The 21,422-nt window shown below is 38.0% G+C and overlaps 1 protein-coding gene across 5 annotated transcripts in view; it reads left to right on the plus strand.

The window, feature by feature from the left end:
* The window catches only part of C2CD3 (C2 domain containing 3 centriole elongation regulator), a 129,128-nt gene that overhangs the window by 30,409 nt on the left and 77,297 nt on the right, over positions 1 to 21,422 (plus strand). For 4 of the 5 annotated variants that reach the window (XM_036859728.1, XM_036859729.1, XM_036859731.1 and 1 more), the window contains 5 exons: positions 12,274 to 12,421; positions 15,656 to 15,810; positions 17,028 to 17,234; positions 17,779 to 17,891; positions 21,054 to 21,181. In XM_036859728.1, the coding sequence (XP_036715623.1) occupies positions 12,274 to 12,421; positions 15,656 to 15,810; positions 17,028 to 17,234; positions 17,779 to 17,891; positions 21,054 to 21,181 (751 nt within the window). The remainder of the gene's footprint in view (positions 1 to 12,273; positions 12,422 to 15,655; positions 15,811 to 17,027; positions 17,235 to 17,778; positions 17,892 to 21,053; positions 21,182 to 21,422) is intronic. The other variant, XM_036859730.1, reaches the window with a different exon arrangement.

Below are 21,422 nucleotides of genomic sequence, written 5' to 3' on the forward strand. Positions count from 1 at the left end.
AGTGACCCCAGGGGAGACTGAACCAGACCTACCTGCTAGTGTTGGAGGGTCTCCTGCAGAGGCGGGGGGTGGCTGTGGCTCACCGTGGGGACAAGGACACTGGCAGCAGAGGTTCTGGGAAGTACTCCTTGGCGTGAGCCCTCCCAGAGTCTGTCATTAGCCCCACCAAAGAGCCCAGGTAGGCTCCAGTGTTGGGTTGCCTCAGGCCAAACAACCAACAGGGAGGGAACCCAGCCCTACCCATCAGCAGTCAAGCAGATTAAAGTTTTACTGAGCTCTGCCCACCAGAGCAACAGTCAGCTCTACCCACAACCAGTCCCTCCCGTCAGGAAACTTACACAAGCCTCTTAGATAGCCTCATCCACCAGAGGGCAGAAAGCAGAAGCAAGAAGAACTACAGTCCTGCAGCCTATGGAACAAAAACCACATTCACAGAAAGATAGACAAGATGAAAAGGCAGAGGGCTATGTACCAGATGAAGGAACAAGATAAAACCCCAGAAAAACAACTAAATAAAGTGGAGATAGGCAACGTTCAGAAAAAGAATTCAGAATAATGATAGTGAAGATGATCCAGGACCTCGGGAAAAGAATGGAGGCCAAGATCAAGATGATGCAAGAAATGTTTAACAAAGACCTAGAAGAATTAAAGAACAAACAAACAGAGATGAACAATACAATAACTGAAATGAAAACTACACTAGAAGGAATCAATAGCAGAATAACTGAGGCAGAAGAACGGATAAGTGACCTGGAAGACAGAATGGTGGAATTCACTGCTGCAGAACAGAATAAAGAAAAAGAATGAAAAGAAATGAAGACAGCCTAAGAGACCTCTGGGACAACATTAAACGCAACAACGTTCGCATTACACAGGTCCCAGAAGAAGAGAGAAAGGGCCCGAGAAAATATTTGAAGAGATTATAGTTGAAAACTTCCCTAACATGGGAAATGAAATAGCCACCCAAGTCCAAGAAGCACAGAGAGTCCCATACAGGATAAACCCAAGGAGAAACATGCCACGACACATAGTAATCAAATTGGAAAAAATTAAACACAAAGAAAAATTATTGAAAGCAGCAAGGGAAAAACAACAAATAACATACAAGGGAACTCCCATAAGGTTAAGAGCTGATTTCTCAACAGAAACTCTACAAGCCAGAAGGGAGTGGCATGACATATTTAAAGTGATGAAAGGGAAGAACCTACAACCAAGATTACTCTCCCTGGCAAGGATCTCATTCAGATTCGATGGAGAAATCAAAAGCTTTACAGACAAGCAAAAGCTAAGAGAATTTAGCACCACCAAACCAGCTCTACAGCAAATGCTAAAGGAAATTCTCTAAGTGGGAAACACAAGAGAAGAAAAGGACCTACAAAAACAAACCCAAAACAATTAAGAAAATGGTCACAGGAACATACATATCGATAATTACCTTAAATGTGAGTGGATTAAATGCTCCAACCAAAAGACACAGGCTCGCTGAATGGATACAAAAACAGGACCCATATATATGCTGTCTACAAGAGACCCATTTCAGACCTAGGGACACATACAGACTGAAAGTGAGGGGATGGAAAAAGATATTCCATGCAAATGGAAATCAAAAGAAAGCTGGAGTAGCAAAACTCATATCAGATAAAATAGACTTGAAAATAAAGAATGTTACAAGAGACAAGGAAGGACACTACATAATGATCAAGGGATCAATCCAAGAAGAAGATATAACAATTATAAATATATATGCACCCAACATAGGAACACCTCAATACATAAGGCAACTGCTCACAGTATAAAAGAGGAAATCGGGCTTCCCTGGTGGCGCAGTGGTTGAGGGTCTGCCTGCCAGTGCAGGGGACACGGGTTCGAGCCCTGGTCTGGGAGGATCCCACATGCCGCGGAGCAGCTGGGCCCGTGAGCCACAACTACTGAGCCTGCGCGTCTGGAGCCTGTGCTCCGCAACAAGAGAGGCCGCGATAGTGAGAGGCCCGCGCACCGCGATGAAGAGTGGCCCCCGCTTGCCGCAACTAGAGAAAGCCCTCGCGCAGAAACGAAGACCCAACACAGCCAAAAATAAATAAATAAATTTATTAAAAAAAAAAAGAGGAAATCGACAGTAACACAATACTAGTGGGGAATTTTAACACCTCACTTACACCAATGGACAGATCATCCAAACAGAAAATTAATAAGGAAACAGAAGCTTTAAATGACACAATAGACCAGATAGATTTAATTGATATTTATAGGACATTCCATCCAACAACAGCAGATTACACTTTCTTCTCAAGTGTGCACAGAACATTCTCCAGGATAGATCACATCTTGGGTCACAAATCAAGCCTCAGTAAATTTAAGAAAATTGAAATCATATCAAGCATCTTTTCTGACCACAATGCTATGAGATTAGAAATCAGTTACAGGGAAAAAAACGTAAAAAACACAAACACATGGAGGCTAAACAATACGTTACTAAATAACCAAGAGATCACTGAAGAAATCAAAGAGGAAATCAAAAAATACCTAGAGACAAATGACAATGAAAACACGACGGTCCAAAACCTATGAGATGCAGCAAAAGCAGTTCTAAGAGGGAAGTTTATAGCTATACAAGCCTACCTCAAGAAACAAGAAAAATCTCAAATAAACAACCTAACCTTACACCTAAAGGAACTAGAGAAAGAAGAACAAACAAAACCCAAAGTTAGCAGAAGGAAGGAAATCATAAAAATCAGAGCAGAAATAAATGAAATAGAAACAAAGAAAACAATAGCAAAGATCAATAAAACTAAAAGCTGGCTCTGTGAGAAGATAAACAAAATTGATAAACCATTAGCCAGACTCATCAAGAAAAAGAGGGAGAGGACTCAAATCAATAAAATTAGAAATGAGAAAGGAGAAGTTACCACAGACACTACAGAAATACAAAGCATCCTAAGAGACTACTACAAGCAACTCTGTGCCAATAAAGTGGACAACCTGGAAGAAATGGACAAATTCTTAGAAAGGTATAACCTTCCAAGACTGAACGAGGAACAAATAGGAAATATGAACAGACCAATCACAAGTAATGAAATTGAAACTGTGATTAAAAATCTTCCAACAAGCAAAAGTCCAGGACCAGATGGCTTCACAGGTGAATTCTATCAAACATTTAGAGAAGAGCTAACACCCATTCTTCTCAAACTCTTCCAAAAAATTGCAGAGGAAGGAACACTCCCAGACTCATTCTGTGAGGCCACCATCACCCTGATACCAAAACCAGACAAAGATAGTACAGAAAAAGAAAATTACAGACCAATATCACTGATGAATACAGATGCAAAAATCCTCAACAAAATACTAGCAAACAGAATCCAGCAACACATTAAAAGGATCATACACCATGATCAAGTGGGATTTATCCCAGGGATGCAAGCATTCTTCAACATATGCAAATCAATCAGTGTGATACACCATATTAACAAATTGAAGAATAAAAACCATATGATCATCTCAAAGCATGCAGAAAATGCTTTTCACAAAATTCAACACCCATTTATGATAAAAACTCTCCAGAAAGTGGGCATAGAGGGAACCTACCTCAACATAATAAAGGCCATATATGACAAACGCACAGCAAACATCATTCTCAATGCTGAAAAACTGAAAGCATTTCCTCTAAGATCAGGAACAAGAAAAGGATGTCCACTCTCACCGCTATTATTCAACATAGTTTTGGAAGTACTAGCCACAGCAATCAGAGAAGAAAAAGAAATAAAAGGAATACAAATTGGAAAAGAAGACGTAAAACTGTCACTGTTTGCAGATGACATGATACTATACATAGAGAATCCTAAAGATGCCACCAGAAAACTACTAGAGCTAATCAATGAATTTGGTAAAGTTGCAGGATACAAAATTAATGCACAGAAATCTCTTGCATTCCTATACACTAATGATGAAAAATCTGAAAGAGAAATTAAGGAAACACTCCCATTTACCACTGCAACAAAAAGAATAAAATACCTAGGAATAAACCTACTTAGGGAGACAAAAGACCTGTATGCAGAAAACTATAAGACACTGATGAAAGAAATTAAAGATGATACCAACAGATGGAGAGATATACCATGTTCTTGGATTGGAAGAATCAACATCGTGAAAATGACTGTACTACCCAAAGCAATCTACAGATTCAATGCAATCCCTATCAAGTTACCAATGGCATTTTTTACAGAACTAGAACAAAAGATCTTAAAATTTTGTATGGAGACACAAAAGACCCCAAATAGCCAAAGCAGTCTTGAGGGAAAAAAACGGAGCTGGAGGAATCAAACTCCCTGACTTCAGACTATACTACAAAGCTACAGTCATCAAGACAATATGGTACTGGCACAAAAACAGAAACATAGAACAATGGAACAAGATAGAAAGCCCAGAGATAAACCCACACACCTGTGGTCAACTAATCTCTGACAAAGGAGGCAAGGATATACAGTGGAGAAAAGACAGTCTGTTCAATAAGTGGTGCTGGGAAAACTGGACAGCTACATGTAAAAGAATGAAATTAGAACACTCCCTACCACCATACACAAAAATAAACTCAAAATGGATTCAAGACCTAAATGTAAGACCGGACACTATCAAACTCATAGAGGAAAACATAGGCAGAACACTCTTTGACATAAATCACAGCAAGATCTTTTTGATCCACCTCCTAGAGTAATGGAAATAAAAACAAAAAATAAACAAGTGGGACCTAATGAAACTTCAAAGCTTTTGCACAACAAAGGAAACCATAAACAAGACAAAAAGACAACCCTCAGAATGGGAGAAAATATTTGCAAACGAATCAGCTGACAAAGGATTAATCTCCAAAATATATAAACAGCTCATGCAGCTCAGTATTAAAAAAACAAACAACCCAATCCAAAAATGGGCAGAAGACCTAAATAGACATTTCTCCAAAGAAGACATACAGATGGCCAAGAAGCACTTGAAAAGCTGCTCAACATCACTAATTATTAGAGAAATGCAAATCAAGACTACAATGAGGTATCACCTCACACCAGTTAGAATGGGCATCATCAGAAAGTGTACAAACAACAAATGCTGGAGAGGGTGTGGGGAAAAGGGAACCCTCTTGCACTGTTGGTGGGAATGTAAATTGATACAGCCACTATGGAGAACAGTATGGAGGTTCCTTAAAAAACTAAAAATAGGATTACCGTATGATCCAGCAATCCCACTACTGGGCATATACCCAGAGAAAACCATAATTCAAAAAGATACATGCACCCCAGTGTTCATTGCAACACTATTTACAATAGCCAGGTCATGGAAGTAACCTAAATGCCCATCAACAGACGAATGGATAAAGAACATGTGGTACATATATACAATGGAATATTACTCAACCATAAAAAGGAACGAAATTGGGTCATTTGTTGAGACATGGATGGATCTAGAGACTGTCATACAGAGTGAAGTTAAGTCAGAAAGAGAAAAACAAATATCGTATATTAACGCATGTATGTGGAACCTAAAAAAATGGTACAGATGAACCCGTTTGCAGGGCAAAAGTTGAGACACAGATGTAGAGAACAAACGTATGGACACCAAGGGGAGACAGCCACGGGGGGTTGAGGATGGTGGTGTGATGAATTGGGCGATTGGGATTGACATGTGTACACTGATGTGTATAAAATTGATGACTAATAAGAACCTGCTGTATAAAAAAGTAAATAAAATAAAATTTAAAAAACCAAAAAAACAAAAAAACGACTAATACTAAACTTTCTTTGGGTTATTTGTGTGGAAATATGTTAATATAAATGTTTCAGACATTACATGAAATTCCTAAAAATCTTATATGTTCTGGTATAGTGTTATAAATCATAATTCTAGTTATTATTTTAAAATGTTTATCTTAGAAATAACTAAATTTCCTTGTCAATTGCATTATTATGAACTTCATCAAATCTTTAACCGTGGTCATTTTTAAGTCTTGTCAGTTACAGACAGTTCTGGGTGTACTCTCATGCTTTTGCAAAAATGTTCCTATAAAAGGGTTTCATCTTCAAGGAATTCATGGAAAAGATTGTGACAAGCACAGGTTTCTGGTAACTGACTATACTGCTGAACTGAATGAATAAGCATTTTCAGAACTCTAATGGAAAACTGATGAATTCATAAAAGTGCTAACAAAAGATCAAGATAAAAAAAATTTAATTACATGGGACTGAGTGAACTGATGAGGATGATTATAATTTTTGTGACTTTCTGTTTGAATAAAAAAATAAAAAAATAAATTTAAAAACTAAATCCAAAAAAAAAAAAAAAGAATGAAACTGGACACTGTTTTACACTGTACACAGAAATCAACTCAAAATGGATTGAAGAATTGAGCATAGACCTGAAACCATAAAACTCCTGAACGAAAACATAGTGGGGGTAAGCTCCTTGACATTGGTCTTGTCAATAATTTTTTGGACTTGACACCAAAATCAAAGGGAGCAAAAGCAAAAATAAGTAAGTGGGACCACATGAAACTAAAACACAGGAAAGTAAACCATCAACAAAATGCAAAGGCAGAAAATATTTGCAAACCACGTATCTGATATGGGGTTGATATCCAAAATATACAAGGAACTTATACAACTCTATGGTAAAAAAAAACAACAAACAAACAAATAGCCCAATTAAAAATTGGGCAAAGGACCTAAATAGACCTTTTTTCCAAAGAAGACATAGAAATGGCCAAGAGGTACGAGAAAATGTGCTCAACATCATTAATCATCAGGGAACTGCACATCAAAACCATAATGAGATGTCACTTCACACCTATTTAGATGTCTGTTACAAAAAGAAAAGAGATAACAAATGCTGGTGAGAATTTGGAGAAAAAGAAAACCCTGTACACTGTCGGTGGGAATGTAAACTGGTATAGTCACTATGGAAAACAGTATGGAGGTTCCTCCAGAAATTAAGAATAGAACTGCCACATGACCCAGCAATCCCAATTCTGGTTGTATATACAAAGGAAATGAAATCATTGTCTGGTTTTTTTTTGAAATTTAAAAAAACATTTATTTTATATTGGAGTATAGTTGATTTACAATGTTGTATTTCAGGTGTACAGCAAAGTGGTTTTGTTATACATATACATATATCTATTCTGTTTCAGATTCTTTTCCCATATAGGTTATTACAGAGTATCGAGTAGAGTTCCCTGTGCTATACAGTAGGTCCTTGTTGTTTATCTATTTTTTTTTTTATTGGAGTATAGTTGCTTTACAATGTTGTGTTAGTTTCTGCTGTACAGGAAAGTGAGTCAGTTATATATATACATATATCCACTGTTGTATAGATTTCCTTCTCATTTAGGTCACCACAGAGCATTGAGTAGAGCTCCCTGTGCTATACAGTAGGTTCTCATTAATTATCTCTTTTATATATAGCAGTGTATGTATGTCAATCCAGTCTCCCAATTCATCCCACCCCCCCATCCGCCCTTGGTAACCATAAGTTTCTTTTCTTTTTTTTTTGTTTTGTTTTGTTTTTAAATTTTATTTATTTATTTATTTATTTATGGCTGTGTTGGGTCTTCGCTTCTGTGCTAGGGCTTTCTCTAGTTGTGGCAAGCGGGGGCCACTCTTCATCGCGTTGCGTGGGCCTCTCACTATCGCGGCCTCTCTTGTTTCGGAGCACAGGCTCCAGACGCGCAGGCTCAGTAATTGTGGCTCACGGGCCTAGTTGCTCCGCGGCATGTGGGATCTTCCCAGACCAGGGCTTGAACCCGTGTCCCCTGCATTGGCAGGCAGATTCTCAACCACTGTGCCACCAGGGAAGGCCCATAAGTTTATTTTCTATTCTGTAACTCTGTTTCTGATTTGCAAATAAGTTCATCTGAACCGTTTTTCTAGATTCCACATATAAGCAATATTATACGATGTTTGATTTCTCTTTCTGACTTACTTCGCTCTATATGACAATCTCTAGGTCCACCCATGTCACCGCAGATGGCATTATTCATTCCTTTTTATGGGTGAGTAATATTCCATTGTATATATGTACCACATCTTTATCCATTCCTCTGTTGATGGACATTTAGGTTGCTTGAAATCATTATCTTGATGAGATATTTGTACTCCCATGTTCATTGCAGCATTATACATAATAGCCAAGGTATGGAAACAACCTAAGTGTCTATCAGTGGATGAATGGATCAAGAAAATATGGAATGAATATTATTCAGCCTTAAAAAAAGAAGGAAATCCTGTCATTTGTGACAACATGGATGAACCAGGAGAGCATTATGCTAAGCGAAATAAGCCAGACAGAGAAATACTACATGGTATCACTTATATGTGGAATCAAAAATAAAGTCAAATTTATTGAAACATTGTCAAAAAGTGGTTTCTGGGGGTTGGAGAAAATAGGGAAGGGTTGGTAAAGTGGTACAAATTTTCAGTTATAAGAATAATAAGGTCTGAGGATCTAGTTATAATGTGACTATAGCTGATAGCACTGTATTGCATAACTGAAATTTACTGAGAGAGTAGAACTTAAATGTTCTCACAAGAAAATAAAAAGGGAAGGAAAGAAGGAAGGAAGGAAGAAAGAAGGGGAAAGGAAATATGTGAGGTGATAGATGCATTAATTAACTCAATGAGAGGAATTCTTTCACAATGTATATCAAGTCATCAATTGTACACTTTTAATATGTTACAATTTTATTTGTCAATTATACCTCAATAAAGCCGGAAATAAAAAAAGACTTTTCTACCAGCTCCATGGAAGACAGTGGAGAATTGCTTTCAGGATTCTGAAAATCCTTTTTTTTTTTTTTTAATATTTATTTATTTTTGTTTGTTTAGGCTGCGCCAGGTCTTAGTTGAGGCACGTGGGATCTTTGTTGTGGCATGTGGGATCTTCGTTGCAGAATGTTTAGTTGCAGCATGTGGACTTCTTAGTTGTAGCATGCGAACTCTTAGTTGCGGCATGCATGTGGGATCTACTTCCCCAACCAGGGATTGAACCTGGGCCCCCTGCACTGGGAGCATGGAGTCTTACCCACTGGACCACGAGGAAAGCCCCAGGATTCTGAAAATTCTTAATTGTTGACCTCAAATTCTGTTTCCAATCAATCATGTGTGAGGGTAGAGTAAAAATATCTTCATACATGCAGGGACTCGAAAGATTGCCTCTCTTGCACTAGTTCTCAGGGAACCATAGGGTATTCTCTACAACAGAGAGAATATAGGAATAAAGAGCAAGGCATGGAGTCCAAGAAGTAGGGGATGTAACAGAGAAGAAAGAGAAAAGGAGCTTTATGGCCTGCGTCATATTTAGAGAGCGAACACTTCTTATGGAAGCAGGACAGGGCTTCAGTAAGGGATATTTCCAAGGAGGGGAAAGGGTAGGTGGAAACACATTTCTCCTGTGTTTGAGCAGAATGAGAGGAAATCTGTCCGTTCTCTTGGAGAGTTCAATAATGAAATAGTAATAGGCACGTAGAAAACTAAGTAAATGAAAATTAAGACAGTTATTAAAACAAGGAAAACTAGAAGTTGTAAAGAAAGTATAGTAAATTATACTTGGCTCTGATATGATGTTAACCCTGAAGATTAACAACAAAAAATTGTAATATAAATTGAGAAGATGGGGGAAAGGGATATCCGTTTCCAAGAATAATGGTATAAGAGAGTGGATCTTTCATTTTTCATACTAGAAAGTCCATAAATCATTTAGAAAAGTGAAAAATCAGAAAATAGCAGTACACATGTGTTACTTAGAAATATGAAGGTAAATACCAGAAGAAACATCTTAAGGAGTTGAAAGTGATTCTAAGGAGGCAGGCAGCTACTGATTTTCATTATGTCTTGGTAGTCCTATTTGACTTTTAAAATAGGTACGTGTAGGGACTTCCTGGTGGTCCAGTGGGTAAGACTCGGGGCTCCCAATGCAGGGGGCCCGGGTTCAATCCCTGGTCAGGGAACTAGATCCCGTGTGTATGCCACAACAAAGAAGCCCGCATGCTGCAGACTAAGACCCGGCGTAGCCAAAATAAATAAATTTTTTTTAAAATAAAAATATAAAATAGGTACATGTGTTCTTTGATTAAAACATGATTAAAAAGAAAAAGAAGGAAGTTCTGAGAATGGACTTGTCTTGTAGCCAAAGAATACAGGCAAATTCCAACCCCCCCCCCTTTTTCTTTTACTTTTATATCTCCTGCCCTCCCAACAGGAACCCCAGGCCTCTGGCCTGTGCAAAATATCTCTGACCTCTCCCCGTTTCTGGTTATAAGTATGTCCTAAATATTGCATGGAGGGAAAGGGCATACCTTTTTCTGTGTCAAAGACAGAAGAATAAATTCAAAGAAATGTTAATTTGGGGGGGGGGAAGGTAGAGGACTATATACTGAACAGAATTCATAAATTTAAGGGTGTGCAAAGAGGGGAGAAAAGCAACTGGTGGAGGGGGGTGTGCTGGGGAGGGCGCTGGGAAGGGGAACCATAAGTGGCAAATGAGAATTGTGTAGAATACCAAGAAGTAGAGCTTCAAAAAGGAGCAGTGCTCACAAGCTGCAGAAAAGCTGTGTGGATTGGGAAGTTGTTAGTTGGATTTTGGCAGTTAGGAAGTTGTTCTTGACCTTTGAGAGAGAGATTACTATAGATCAGTGGTTCTCAACTGGAGGGCAGTTCTCCCCTACCCCTACCCCATGAGACATTTGGTAATGTCTGGAGATACTTTGGGTTGCCACACCTGGAGGAGTGCTACTGGCTTCTGATGAGTAGGGTCCAGGGATCCAAAATGCACAGGGTAGCTCCCAGTGACAATGAATTATCTGACCCAACATGTCAGTAGTGCTAAGGTTGAGAAACTCTGCTATAGATTAAGGAAAGGTGAAGAAAGGAACATTTATTGAGCATCTATTTGTTGAGCATTTCTTTGTTCCAAGAATTATAGGAACACGATCTAATTTGAAGGTAGTGATCACGTATTATTGGGAAACTACAGAAGGGAAAAAAAGTATAGTAGCTAGCTTGAAAGGGAAGCAAAGTTGAAAGAATAATTGAAATGCTTAGCACAGTGTTTGGCACATATTAAGTACTTAATAAATATTGTTTTTATTATTAATAACATGTTCATTAAGAATCAGTAAGTTCATTTACAGATGTTCATTAAGTGCTAGTTACTATAGGAGAAACAAAAATGAATGAAATATACACATATTTGTATGCTTATGTTTATTAGTTTACAAACTCTTTATAAGTAGAGTATCTGTTTTACTTATTTCTCTATCCCACATAGAACAAATCTTGCCATAATTAACCTAAATACACATATTTTTGCTTAATAGAAGAAGGCATATTTATGAATTAGCCATTCTTCACAAAAACAGTATATAACATTTAACTCATTGAATTATAGTTAATTATTTGTCTTTTTTCCTCCCTACTAGACCATAAGCAGCACAAGAGTAGAACAAGTTAGGTTAGCCATCTCTGTAGCATTCAGGACCTAACACCATGCCTGGCACATAATAGTTACCCAGTAAAATGTTTGTTAAATAAATGAATGAGATCACAATCTCTATCAGTAGTGTATTTTTTTTTTTAAACATCTTTATTGAAGTATAATTGCCTTACAATGGTGTGTTAGCTTCTGCTTTATAACAGAGTGAATCAGTTATACACATACAATATGTTCCCATATCTCTTCCCTCTTGCATCTCCCTCCCTCCCACCCTCCCCATCCCACCCCTCTAGGTGGTCACAAAGCACCGAGCTGATCTCCCTGTGCTATGCGGCTGCTTCCCACTAGCTATCTATTTTACATTTGGTAGTGTATATATGTCCATGACAATCTCTTACCCTGTCACATCTCACCCCACCCCCTCCCCCTATCCTCAAGTCCATTCTCTAGTAGGTCTGTGTCTTTATTCCCGTCTTGCCACTAGGTTCTTCATGGCCTTTTTTTTTTTTTTTTCCTTAGATTCCGTATATATGTGTTAGCATACTGTATTTGTTTTTCTCTTTCTGACTTACTTCACTCTGTATGACAGACTCTAACTCCATAGTAGTGTATTTTTTGAATGCTAGCTGTTGACACCCCAGAGAAGGGGGAATATAGTATGAAACTATTTATCAGATAATCTTCTGTTTAATGTAAGTCTTCTGTTTAACATATTTTCGTCCATGTTTAGAACTTCGGAACGTTTAATAAAAAAAGAATAGCTCAGCTGAAACTTAAAGTCCTGCTTTGTTTTTCTTATCTCTGCAGTGCTGAATTATCCCAAGGTCGTTACTGGGACGGGCTAGGCTCTCCTCCAGATTCCCCATCTCCTGGGAGTGATGTGTATTGCAGCAGTGAGCCCAATGACCCTCAGTATGACCAGAGTCTCCTGGAGAACTTGTTTTACACAGCACCTGTAAGTCACTGAATCTGAAACTTTAGCAATTGGAGAACAAGAGTATTAATAATATTAGTGGGTGTAGGCATGTTACCACTTGCCAGACAGAAAGCTATCCATTTTACATACCTTATTTAATTATAATCACAATCTGAAGAGGAGAGTATTATCCTCATTTTACAGATGAGGAGATAAGCCTACTAAGATTAATTATTTTGTCCAAGGACACATCATAACAAGTAAGTGTTAGAGCCAGGATTCAAATTCAAGTTTACCTGAGTCCAAAGCCTATAATCTTAATATATTATATGACTTCCTAAGAGCTCTTTCAAGGAAGAGCTAATGTAGGTATACCCTCAGAACCACCCTTGACTGGTATCTTTTCTGATACAGGGGTTCCAGAAACACCTCTACTCATGGCGGACAAATACCTCTACTGACCCTTAAGACAGAACATTCTCTTTTCAAGCAGTTTTAGCATTTTCAAAGTTCTTTCTTATGTCAAGCTGTATGTTCTATTCATTGGTTTAACATCTTCTAGAGTGTATACAAAATGAGTTCATTCACTGTTCCACAAATAATCATATTTGTGAAGATTGCTGTCATATTCCCTATTTTCTTTTTCTCCAGGTCAGCAAAGATACCTGAAATACAATGTAGTTTATAACTAGCTCAGTGGAAAAGCAATGAGGGCGACCAGGGTGCAGAAGAAGCAGGGAGGACTTTTACATGAGATTGTCAGGAAGGAGCATCATGAGGGATAAGGGATTTTAACTGAGACTTGAAAAGTAGTGTTCAGAGAGATAAACGATATGAAATAGGAATAGAAAGAATGACCTATTTAGAGAAGCAGTTTGTGTACTACAAGGCATCTAATTTGACTGGGTAAGAATTTGTGTGGAAGAGACATTGATGAGGCAGGCTAGCGCATTGCAAGCAGTCTGTAACAGCGTTTGAATGTCGAGTGAGGAGGAAATGACATGACTGAAATAGTGTTCTAGGAATGTTAATCTGGCAATGATGTAGGAGGTCAACTGAGGGGAGAATAATGGGAGCAGAAAGGAAGCCATTGGATTATTGGAGGTGTGAGACAGAGAGAGAGAGAGAGAGCATGCCAGAATGAGAGTGGCAGCAGTGGGATTGGAAAGGAGGAGATGGACTTAAAAGATACTGTGAATTGTTAGGATTTCATGACTTTCTGCCTTAAAAGTCATCACTGAAACTATGTTACCTGTAGGAGAAAAGAGAAAGGGAACTTACATTTAGTACACATTTTCTGTGTGCCAGGGAATTTACGTTACCTGTTATTTATTAAGTACTGTGCCAAATGTTTTAAGTTCATTATTTCATTTAATTCTTTTACTAGCCCCATGAGATAGTGTTATCTCTTTTACATATCATGAAATAAAAGCTTAGAGACATTAATTACTAGTAATTAGGCAGAACTAGAATTCTTACCCTAGTCTGTCTGGCAAAAAGCCCATGTTGTTCCCACTAGAACACACCATCTCCTAAGTCTTGAGCATAGCATTAGAATCTGATCTTGACTTAACCTCCCTAACATCATCTCCCACTTTTGCCCTGTAACCACTGGAGACTCCAGTCATACTGATTGTCTCACCACTCCACAGTCTAGCTTTTTCCATCCCCATATCTCTTGCTCATACTGATCCTTCTACTTTAAATGTTGAAATGCCCTTATACTTCTGGTAAACTTCTCTTCATTCTTTAAAAATCAACTCATCACCTCTATGAAGAAACCATCCCAGACTCCTCTAAGCAGAGTTTGTTGCCTGAATGTCCACAATATCCTGCACATACCTCTCTTAGAGCCCTTATGTTGTATGATACAGTTCCTCATGAACAAAAACATGTCTTCATTATCTTTTTATTACCTGTAAAACAAAGCCTGATAGAATTTGAGTACTCAGTGAATTCTTAATGAATAAACGAATGAATGTGTGAATGGTACTAAGTAATCCCCCATGCTATCTGAACAAAATAATTTTAGAAAATGTTTGTTTACTGGAAGAAGGAGTGAACCAATTGGCCTTGAGGCACTGGGAAGACCAGGGAGTTAGAATGCTCATGTCCTTCCCTGGGGTCAGTGTTTAATGTTCTTAATATTGAATAACATCCACAGCTTAGAAATTCAGCATTACCTTGTGGTTTTGTTTCCTGAAATTATGAGCTTTTGAACAACCTGGTTTATATTTACTCTAATTTTCTTCAGGCTATGGACCCATCTAGCTTTTGATCACCTTGTCAAAACCATTTTTAGAAGCTGCCACTTAACAAAGAAAAAATTAAGAGCAAAAAGCTTTGTAATTTCACCTTGGAAAAGTTACATTGCCTCCTAGAAGGACATTCTGATCATGCCTATTTAACAATTAATTTGTTACCCTTATGACAGGTCAATACGTTATACACCCTGAGATGCTGAAAAAAGGGAGTTGGAGGTGATAAGCTTAAAACTACTTTGGATTGGTCTCCTGCATTTATAACAGCAAGATTTTTTTAAAATTGGAGCCAAATAACTGTAACGCTGTCTTCTTATTTTGCGTTTGTGTTAGAGCTGATTAGTCAGTTCCAGCTGCCTTTTCTCACGATAAAATTACAGGGGGCTTACCCACCAGTTCTGCCATTACGAAAATTTGTGACGTATAATAAACAGTTCATCTTAGCAAGATTAAAAGCAGAATGAGTCATTAGGAGTATAGAGTGCTGAAAAAAAGTAGAATCTTTGCACCCATATAGTTAGGTGATATTGTGCCATCATTTTCCCTCAAACTGTGGTAGAAATACAGGCTTTGGAACTCATGGAGATCAAGATCTGCCTTTACTATTTACAGCTGTGAATCGTAAACAAAGCTATCTAACTTCTCTCAGCTTTCATTTTCTCACTTGTAAAAATTGAGATGGGGACACCTTACAGGAATGTACTAAGTATTAGAAATACACATGCAGCATTTAACATAGTACCAGATACATAGAAGGCAGTCAGTAAATAGTGGTTGTTATTATTATTGAGAATTCGAAAGAAGAATCTATTTTCATTTATTTTCTTTGAACTGAACTTGTAGGTTATTTTTGTGAACTTCATATTATTTTTGTATAGCCAGGAGAAACAGGATTTTCTCCCTGGTGTCAGTTATCTCTTTTGATTACTACTTTTAGAGAAATGTTTTCATTACCACTATCCCCAAAGCAGTTATCTTTTAGTGCCTCTCTTTTTGTTTCTTCCCCCCATAGAAATCTGATACCAGTGTCAGTGATGTCTTCAGTGGAGATGATGATGTTGTCCCTTCTAAAAAAATGAGCCAGTCAAAAGCTCTTGCCAGATCTTCTAAGGTTCTAGAGTCAAATGATCATAAGTTGAAGAAGAAGGCGGTGGGCAAGAAAAATAGGTGAGCCTCTTTATGAATGCTTGTTTAGAGTCAAAAGCAAAGGAAGATTATTTTCACAAGATCTCTTCAAGTGAAATCACCTGTGTTTGCCAACACTGTCAGACTGGTTGAGTTACAGTAACTCATTAAGTATTGCAGTCCTTAAACATGCAGTAACATGAAAAGATGGATGTGATAAAATAGTTAAGGGAGAAAGCAGAATTCTAAGTTGTATGTATGCTCTGTTACAGTTAATGTAGAAAATATGCATAAAGAAAGCAAATGAAAAGGAATACACAAAAGTGATGATAGTAGTTATATTAAAGTAGTGAATAACTGAAGTAAAGTCCGTATCCCTTGTTGAAAACCTAATTCTGTTATATCAGTTTCTGTACTTGTGTGGAGGTAATAAGCCTTTGGATTACAAGAATGTTTTTACTTTTTTTTTTTTTTTTTTTGGCTGCACCGTGCAGCAACCAGGGATTGAACCCACACCCCCTGCACTTGGAGCAGAGTCTTTTTTTTTTTTTTTTTAATTTTATTGATTGATTGATTGATTGATTGATTGATTGATTGCTGGCTGGCTGGCTGGCTGTGTTGGGTCTCCGTTTCTGTGCAAGGGCTTTCTTTAGTTGTGGCAAGCGGGAGCCACTCTTCATCGCAGTGCGCGGGCCTCTCACTATCGTAGCCTCTCTTGTTGCGGGGCACAGGCTCCAGACGCGCAGGCTCAGTAATTGTGGCTCACGGGCCCAGCTGCTCCGCGGCATGTGGGATCTTCCCAGACCAGGGCTTGAACCCGTGTCCCCTGCATTAGCGGCAGATTCTCAACACTGCGCCACCAGGGAAGCCCTTTACTTTTTTTTTTTTTGGCTGCATGGGTCTTAGTTGTGGCACACGGGATCTTTGTTGCCGCATGTGGGATCTTTGTTGTGGGATCTTTAGTTGCGGCATGCAGGATCTAGTTCCCTGACCAGGGATCAAATGCGGGCCCCCTGCATTGGGAGCGCGGAGTCTTAACCACTGGACCACCAGGGAAGTCCCTGTTTTTACATTTTTTGAGATTTCTTTCATGTAGATTAGGACCAGAATTATGATTAAAGCCATTTCCCAATCCTTGATAACTTGTGAATTAAGATGCCTGCTGCCTTTCCTCCTTCCTCCTCTTGCCTGTACCAACTAGATCGTTTCATATTTGGCTTCTGACGATCTGCCTCACTGTCTATATGAACTCCTTTCAGAAACTTGATTGAACAACAGATGCTATCAGAAACTCCAGAAGATGCCCAAGTGATGACCCTAAGTGTGGATAGACTGGCCCTTCTGGGCAGAACACATTCAGTCAGAATCATCATTGAAACAATGGGAGTTCCTCCAGATAGTCCTCAGGAGATGCCTGGCAAAAAAAGCTTTCCTGGGAGACCACCTAAGCTGACAACAAAAAAGCGGTATGTCTCTAACATGGGAAAACTAAATTTGACATTTCTGGAAAGTGTGTCTGGTAGTAATAATAAATAATTACGTAGTACTTTATGATTTGTAAAGTGCTTTCATATGCTTTATTCAATCAACAAAAATGTAGTGAATTCCCCACTAGGTCCCAAGCGTTAAAAGTATGAGAATAAAGAAAATTAAGACCGAGGCTCCATTCTTCCATGCCTTACAGTCAGCAGGAGAGAGAAACATTTAAATGGCTATCTGTTGGTTGGCCAAAAAGTTCGTTCGGGTTTATGTAAGATGTTACAGAAAAGCCTGAACGAACTCTTTGGCCAACCCAATATGATAGGGCTTTAGGGGCCAAAAGAGATGTTCTATACGAAAAGTGCTGTGGGAACGCAAAACTGGTGAAGGCTTTGAAAAGAGCAGGTCGGTCCTCTGAGGACCTGAGGTTCTAAAAATAGGACCTTGAAAGATATGTAGGATTTATCAGAGAGAAAATAGGTTTATTATTTGGTTTGTTTTTTAATTACTTTTCTTGTTTTGATTTTTTAGCACCTTCTTTGTGGAATATCACTTTCCTGTGGGCTTTTCCAAAAATGGATTGACAAAGACAGCTTTGATCACTGAGGTGGTTCGACTCGCATCCAGTAAAATTACAGATGGAAGTAAGAGAGAACTTGATTTCTGCTCCTTAGATATTTTGGCTTTGGAAGAATTTTTGAATCCCTAATTATTCATATACTCCTGTATTATCGTAGAATCTTAGAGGCAGAAAGAATTTTGAAGTGAATCTAATTCCTTTACTTTACAAGTGAGGAAACTGGCCCAGAGGTCCTATGACTATTCTGATGCAAGGCAGAAAGGCAGTGACATAGCTGAAACTGTAACTCAGAACTCCTGATGCTTAGATCATGTTCTTTCAACTATTGACGTTTTTCTTTTCTTCCCTTTTTAAAAATAGCTTTATCAAGGTATAATTCACATACCATACAATTCACCCAGTTGAAGTATACAACTCAATGATTTTTAATATATTTATAGGTTGTGTAACCATCACCACAATCTAATTTTAGAACATTTTCATCCCCCCTGAAAGAAATCCCATACTTATTAGCATTCTTTCCTCAATTCTCTCTTTGCCCCCTTTCACTAAGCAACTCCTAATCTACTTTCTGTCTCTCTCAATTTTCCCGTCCTGGACGTTTCATATAAATGGAATCATATAATATGTGATATTTGTGACTGGCTTTTTGGACTTGCTGTAATATTTTCAACTTTTAATATTTAAGTTGTTTTCAATATTTCTCTATTAAAGACAGTGCTTCAGTGAATAACCTTGCACATGTATCATTTCTCATTTGATGTGAGTATATCCAGCACAAGCGTTTAAAATAAATACTTATTTACCCTTAAAAACAGAACCTAAAGTAATTTAATATACTCTTTTACTAGAGTACATTGTTTCACTTTCCCCATCACCGTAAGGAAGAATTAGGGCATTTAAAGTTTTTCATATGTTTATTTTCTGTATGCTTAAATTATCGATAGCAACAGAAGGTGCTCTGGAGGTTTGTTAAAAGCATTCGAGAATGTATACTTGATTCTGCTGGCTGAAGTCAATGTGTTTGAGGAGCTTTAATGCAATTAAACTGTTTTTATCAAACCCCAATGCAAAGAAAAATGTTGGATTCTTTTGTTTTTTTAACATCTTTATTGGAGTATAATTGCTTTACAATGGAAATGTTGGATTCTTTTCTCAGGTCTTCCCCCTCTACCTCCTTCTACCTACAGGATATTTATGAGTTCCTTAAAACTTCTCTGAGCCTCAGATTCCCCATCTGTAAAATTGAGGTACAGCAAGGACACAGTTCTGATATGCACGAGTTTCAGTTAACATAGTATCTACAAAGCAAGGACTGCCTGTATTACACAGGGGCTTAATGGACAGTCAAATGGGATAATGAATGTAAAAGCATTAAACTCTAAAGTCGTATGTAACTAATACTAGCTCACATTTATTGGGCACTAAATTATGTGTCAAGAACTCTACTCAGTGTTTTATATATATTAATCATGTAATCCTTTAAAACACATACACACACACACACACACAGATGAAGGAAGAGGAAGCTGAGGCATAAATCAGTTAAGTAACTTGTCTAAGATAACACAACTGGTTTATGGTAGAACTAGAATTTGAACTAGAACCTTTTTGATTCCAAATCGTGTGCTCTTAATCTATATTGCTTCTCATGCATTATTATTATTATTGGCCACAGCGATTGAGTTCTCCCTTTGTCCTTCTGAGAAAGATAGTATGGGACATGTGGAATAAGCATCAAGCCAGGAATTGGAAGAGTTCTAGTTCTGGTTATACCACACAGTTAATTGTGTGACCCTAGACACAATGACTTTTCATCTCTGGGCCTCTCTTAACAATAATATGGAATGGACAAGTTATTTTCAGGATCCCTTCCAACACTTTAAAAAAGTCTTCTTTGGCATATTGTTAGCAATTTATTTACATGAATTTCTTCTTCCATTATTGCCTTAACTTACTTTAAAAAAAAATAAGCTTAAGAAACAGAGAATTATATGACAAATACAATAATATAGTACCAAAACATACTTAAGTAGTAAGGAGAAATCTGAGTAGCACCAGGTTGAAATACAGTTCTGTTTGTACATAAAAGATTTTATAGTGTTTTAAAGTGCTTTTTTATCTGTTACCTCAGTTGATCCTCTCAGCACACCACTGAGGTGTAGGTGTTGTCTTACTTTTCTTTCCGTGGTGGGATAAGCAGGTAAACTGGTCTAGTGGGTGTGCGCTTGCTGGGCCCAGACCTTTTGTTCACAGTTCCTGTGGATGGATCCAGATAGCAAGACCCAGATCCTGTCCATGAGTACCAAAAGAAATAAAAAGAGTCAAGAAGTAAGATGGCAAGGATAGAGATCAGTAGGTCAAATGGGCAGTTTGAATGAATATCAGAGATAGTGGATTCTGTGTAACTGGGCCTTTTTGCGTGGGTTCTTCAGATCCATTTTAAGGGTCTAGAAGTGAATGGACTGGAAGATCATTTTACAGGTGATAAATTGTGGCTGAAGTGGTTCATTAGTAAGTAACAGAACTTATTCATATCAAATGATTCTAGCCCCAAATTCCTTTTTTCTTTTTAAACCTGTTAAATCCGCATAGCAGTGAGCACAGACTCAGATACTACCATCACTTTATCCCATTTACACTTGCTATTATAGCAGACACCCCTTCCTTTCCATCTATGAAAAGACAAACTCCGTTCTGCCTAACACTGCAAACTAAGATCAGTACTTAGAACCTTGTACAAGTGTGACAGGAGAAGTCCCCTAGTCTTCAGCCAGAAAATAAACTCATTTTCATTATTACAGTTTTTGATTCAGTTCTTCTCTTCATTTATCCCTCATTGTCCCACATCCAGCCAGCCCCCTTCTTTCATTACATTACCTATCAACTTGTCTTTTAAAACACTGGTCATACCTTACACCCAGTGAAGTGTATGGTATGTCTCTTTACACATCCTGTGCTCCTATGCTTAACATTCATTTCTCATAGCAAAGCAGAGCAACATAGCCCTGCTTATCTTCTCTGTGCTGTACCCAGGATTTTCTCTTTGTCTCTGTTCCTTCAGTCCTAATAACCCTAACACTTTTGTGAAATTACACTGACTGGATTCCTGAAAGAGATCTTAGTTAGATTTGAAAGGGAGGTGGGTGGTATCAAGGCATGGATTGATGAGATGGCTCTAGTTGGGTGGTGTGACATGTGCTCATGTGTCTGGTTCTCCTTACAGTGGTGAAATTCCAGCAGAGATTTGTGTTTCCGGTACAGTTCGGTGGCCCAATGATAGAACACTGGTGGAATTCCAATCTTACTTTCCAAATTTACACAAAGAAAACCCCACAGTTAAAGGTACTTCAAGTGATTTTGACCTTTGCCTTACCATTTATTCACACTAGGGATTTGGAGCATACTTAAAATTATATTCCTACCTAAACTAGGAAATTCTCCAGGCTCAAACGATATTAATACTTATGATTATTGTTTATTATTATAATTTTAAATTTCTATTTGATATTTGTTATAGGCTAGATATTATGCTAAAGGCTCTACGTGAACAACACTATCAAATTTAATCATTAAAACAATTTGTGAATTAGAT

The sequence above is a fragment of the Balaenoptera musculus genome, chromosome 8, assembly GCF_009873245.2.
Source record: "Balaenoptera musculus isolate JJ_BM4_2016_0621 chromosome 8, mBalMus1.pri.v3, whole genome shotgun sequence".
NCBI lineage: Eukaryota > Metazoa > Chordata > Mammalia > Artiodactyla > Balaenopteridae > Balaenoptera > Balaenoptera musculus.